Source organism: Camelina sativa, chromosome 4 (genome assembly GCF_000633955.1).
Source record: "Camelina sativa cultivar DH55 chromosome 4, Cs, whole genome shotgun sequence".
Lineage (NCBI taxonomy): Eukaryota > Viridiplantae > Streptophyta > Magnoliopsida > Brassicales > Brassicaceae > Camelina > Camelina sativa.
This window is the reverse complement of record NC_025688.1, coordinates 20,824,533-20,828,820: the sequence shown is the minus strand read 5'-3', so window position 1 is coordinate 20,828,820 and position 4,288 is coordinate 20,824,533. Positions and strand designations below refer to the sequence as shown.

General features: G+C 31.8%; 1 protein-coding gene across 1 annotated transcript in view; it reads right to left on the bottom strand.

Annotated features, from left to right (window-relative positions):
• LOC104781509 (staphylococcal-like nuclease CAN1) overlaps positions 1-1,272 on the bottom strand; it is a 3,126-nt gene extending 1,854 nt beyond the window's left edge. Inside the window, exons 1-5 of the mRNA XM_010506202.2 lie at positions 1,071-1,272; positions 812-867; positions 584-698; positions 378-491; positions 95-282 (exon numbers count right to left, since the gene is read on the bottom strand). Of these exons, the coding sequence (XP_010504504.1) occupies positions 95-282; positions 378-491; positions 584-698; positions 812-867; positions 1,071-1,205 (608 nt within the window). The 5' untranslated portion in view covers positions 1,206-1,272. The remainder of the gene's footprint in view (positions 1-94; positions 283-377; positions 492-583; positions 699-811; positions 868-1,070) is intronic.

Below are 4,288 nucleotides of genomic sequence, written 5' to 3'. Positions count from 1 at the left end.
AAAAAAAAAGGTTCAGAAGTATTATGACTAACATAGCTCAATTTTGATTTGACTCTATGATATTCTTGTGTAAGTACATATCAAAAAGACAAACCTGTAACCAGAAGATATGATCTTCTTGTGAAGTGCATCTGCTTCAGTATAATTCCTCTTCTCACGCGCTTTGGCTCTTTTAACCGCTGCAATACTCACATCCTTAGGAACAGAGGATGACACAAGCGGGTCTTTGCTACTAACATACACAGTAACGGTATCTCCATCTGCCACAGATTTAGTATCCACCTAATTTCAGTTAGACAATTTCTTGATCAGCACCAACATTATGATCATATATATTACCAAAACCTTTTAAAGATTCATATAAAGTTTTCTCTAACCGGAAGCGTATTGAGCTCAAACCGAACTCCTTTAGGTAAAGACACAGGAGATTCATGAGTAGGGACCTCAACCAGATTGTGAGGTGAAGGAAGCCCATAGAAAGACAAAAATCCCTGTCAATGGCATTAACAAATGAACCATATCAATAATGTTATCCAAACTCGCTAACATAATCCGCAGCTTGAAATTAGTAAATTGTTAGTACCTCAACATCTGCTTTTTGATGGTTCTTTAGAGTAGCGATAACAAGCCTAGAGGCTTCCTCAGCAGTTTTAGGCCGAGGCTTAGCTTGCTTCCATGCGTCAAGTATTTTTCTATACCTTTTGTTTTGGAAGAAAAAGACAAATAGTAAAACAATGTGAAAACATCAAATTAATCTTCAGAACCACAAGAGAGAAAGATCTTGAGGATGATCTGTGTATTGTTTATTTACCAGTTTGCTTGAGCCTTTGTAGAAGACACAACGTAACTCCCAAGCTTTTCAGGAATCTAGAATAATATAATGAATCTTAAGATTATATATGATCAATCTCTAAAACATAATTGTGAATGAATCTATGGTTTACACAATTCAGAGCTTAGAAGTGAGTTTTAAAACAGAGCTAAATAACAGATCAAAGACGAGTAAGCTGGAGAAGAAAAAAAACGAAAATTTAGGAGAAATAGCAATGAAGAGAGAGAGAGAGAGAGACCTGAGAAGTGGTTTCGAAGTTAAAGAGATCATGGGAAAGAGCTGAAACGCCGGCGGAAGAGGCGGAGCCGCCGTGAGGCTTATTGTCCGTCGTGGGATTTAAACATTTCCGGAGCAACCTAATCGCGTTACCCATCTCTTAGATTTGATCTTCAAGAAAAAGGAAAAAAAAAAAAAAAATTTTGATCTTTCCCGTAGGAAAGTCTTTGATTCAGTTATATGGAGCAGAGAGATTGTTTATCAGACAAGCGAAATCATACGTGGCATTTTGTTATTGGATAAGAAGCTAGTTTTATGAATTAACTGTATTTTTTTTCCTTTTTTTTTTAATGAAAGTATTAGGTGCCTTGTCGTAATCAGATTCCATTGGATTTGAAGACTTTTTTTTTTTTGTTAAACTCACACAAGTCACTAGCTTGGGGTTTAAGCAATCTTAACGACTCATTTAGCTTTCCTACTGCTCAAAATATCTCCTATATATGGCGATGCGATTACCACAAATTATTATAACGCGGAATTTTTTGGCTTCTACATCCTACTTCTTCAATTTACAGTATTCTTTTTTTTTCCTCTGCGTAATTTATGAGAATTCTTGTTATTTTTTTTTACAGCTAGAATTCTTGTTATTGGTATAGTTTGTGTTATTACAAAGTAACTAATTAAGGATTATTCAGGATAACCAACCTTTGTGCTCATGATTCCTTAAAAAAATTATGAAAGATTCGAATTCTATTTGATATTGTGGATCCATAATATATGGGGTGAACATATGTTTTGCTTAATTAAAATTGAGAAAATGGGATTATAATAAACAATTAATCTACGTCCACCACTATATCGGACATAGCCGCATGTCAATGTGAAAGTCTTTGCTTCTTAACAAAGGCATATATATATATATATATATATATACTAGGAGAGTTACCCGCACGCCTCTGCAGGTCAGAATTAAATAGAAAAAAAATCTAAATTAAATGTCCAAATTTTTAAAGTAAAGTTTTGTTATTTTTTATAATGTTGAAAATTTGTAATTAATTTTGTATCTAAAACTTTAAATTTTATGGACAAATAAATAATAATAGTTAATAAGATGTTTATTATAATTGTCTATAATATATATATGTAAACTTTTAATTAAGATTTTGAAGCCCATTTGCAAATTTTTAAATATTTAATGAGCCCAATACATTTGTTATGGATAATTTAAATTAGGTTGAATAATGATTTGGGCCAAAATATTTCATAATTTCGTGAAGACGATTGAGATAATTTAGGAAAGCGACCCATAAAAGGGTTTCTAGTACTTGTTCATACAAACATTAAAAAAAATTTAAAGTTTGCATATACAAAAAAACGTTTTCAAACTAATGTGCCTAAAGCTTAAGCCCCTGAAGATTAACCTTGATGCTCCATGATATGATTTATGTAATAACGTCCAGCAAATTCCGAGCTACAAATATTAAAACACATTCATAAGTTAAACCCTAGCATGATACACTACTTGATATTAATGAACATTAAAAACTTACATAGCCTTGTGATGCTCAAGTCCTTCAAATTCCGGGTTTATAAAGATCTTGGAGGAGGCCAATGTGTTTACAATACATGGTTCACCTAGGGATGTTTAAATTGTTTTAAAAGTTTGGTAAATGAGTATACAACCTAGTCTTTAGCATTTGTTAAATCTATCAAGTGTTATTAATAGTACATACCTTCATACTCTCCATCCTTCCAGAAACGCAGTACACAAAACACCGGTTCAGTTTGATATGTGAGATGACATCCATATGACTCCCATGAAGACATGAAAAGGTTAGCATAGTAATTTATTGCACGACACTTTGGAGTTTCATTCCTACAGATGAAGATACTTGTTACATTCTATAATAAAGCCAAACTTATAAGTCTTAGAATCAGTAAAAGTGGAATAAATGTGTCTTACCTGCCATTTAATAGTGTCAAAATAACTTCATTTTCACCATTTCCATTTCCCTGATTTCTTCTGTCTTCCACAGCTACTACACATCCGCAAACATCTATTTTTGGCAAAAAGACAGGAATTATCTTTACAATGAATGTCTCCAAAGCTTTTTAACATTCACATGTAAATATTTTGCCAAAAAGTTCAATTTGTACTTTTTTATTAGAGGGACCAATACACAAAGTTCCAAAATTCCTAAAAAGTTTCTAGATTACACAACACAAAAATAGCATTAACCATATTCATGTAGTCTAACTTAAACAAATTACAAAAAATAATAGAAAACGTACCGAAAGAGATGTGATGATTGATTCTTCCACGAAATATATCATCCAAATCTTCGAATCGGAAGTAATTTTTGGAGTTGATTGATTTGAGCAGGGTCATGGTTGAATCATCCGTAAACTTGATCTGAAAAGGATGATGAGTATTCCTTTCCCTGATTGTTGGATTGATGATTTTGAAAGACCTAATATCATACCATTCACCTTCGTAAATATACTTCCGCAGCTTTTTAAGTGTAGTTGGCACAAAAGCCTCCTCAATTGTATCACCCTACAAAGTTTGATAATCATTGTGTAAGTAATCTAATATATAAGCACTGTAAAAATTTCAAATATAAGTAGAATTGTCATACGATTAGCTTCTCTAACCTTTTCGTCCACCAGAAGAAGAATACGTTTTGTGATGGATTCCCTGACATGCCAAGAATTTAAAACTTTGGCATGGATACACCAATTCGTTCTTCCCCGATGAAGATCAGAAATGTAATCGATTCTCATGATTTTATCAAATTATGTTTTTTTACTGTTTCTTCTCTGCTATCGAAGACGAAAAGGGGCTTCTGGATTTGTAAGAATACAAACAATCACGATTAAACGTTGCGTATTAAACGTTTTAGTGTCTCATCTTTTTTTTTTTTTTTTACTAATTTATGTTATTTTTATAGATATAATAACAGAACAAAGACAAAGTTTGTAGTTAATAGATATGATGCAATTTTAGAATTTAAATGTGTTTGCGAATTGGTAGTTAATATATAGAATTTATGATACAGCTAACAATTATATATTTACAAACAACATTGTTGATACTAATAACAAAAATGGTTTTCTTCTATATGAAAATCTATATCCTAATTTCATAGAATCTTATCATTTGAGATATGTTACAGCAATAATTAATAATGAGAATTATGGCAAATTTAAATTGTTGAATCATTTTTTTTGGTTATTTTT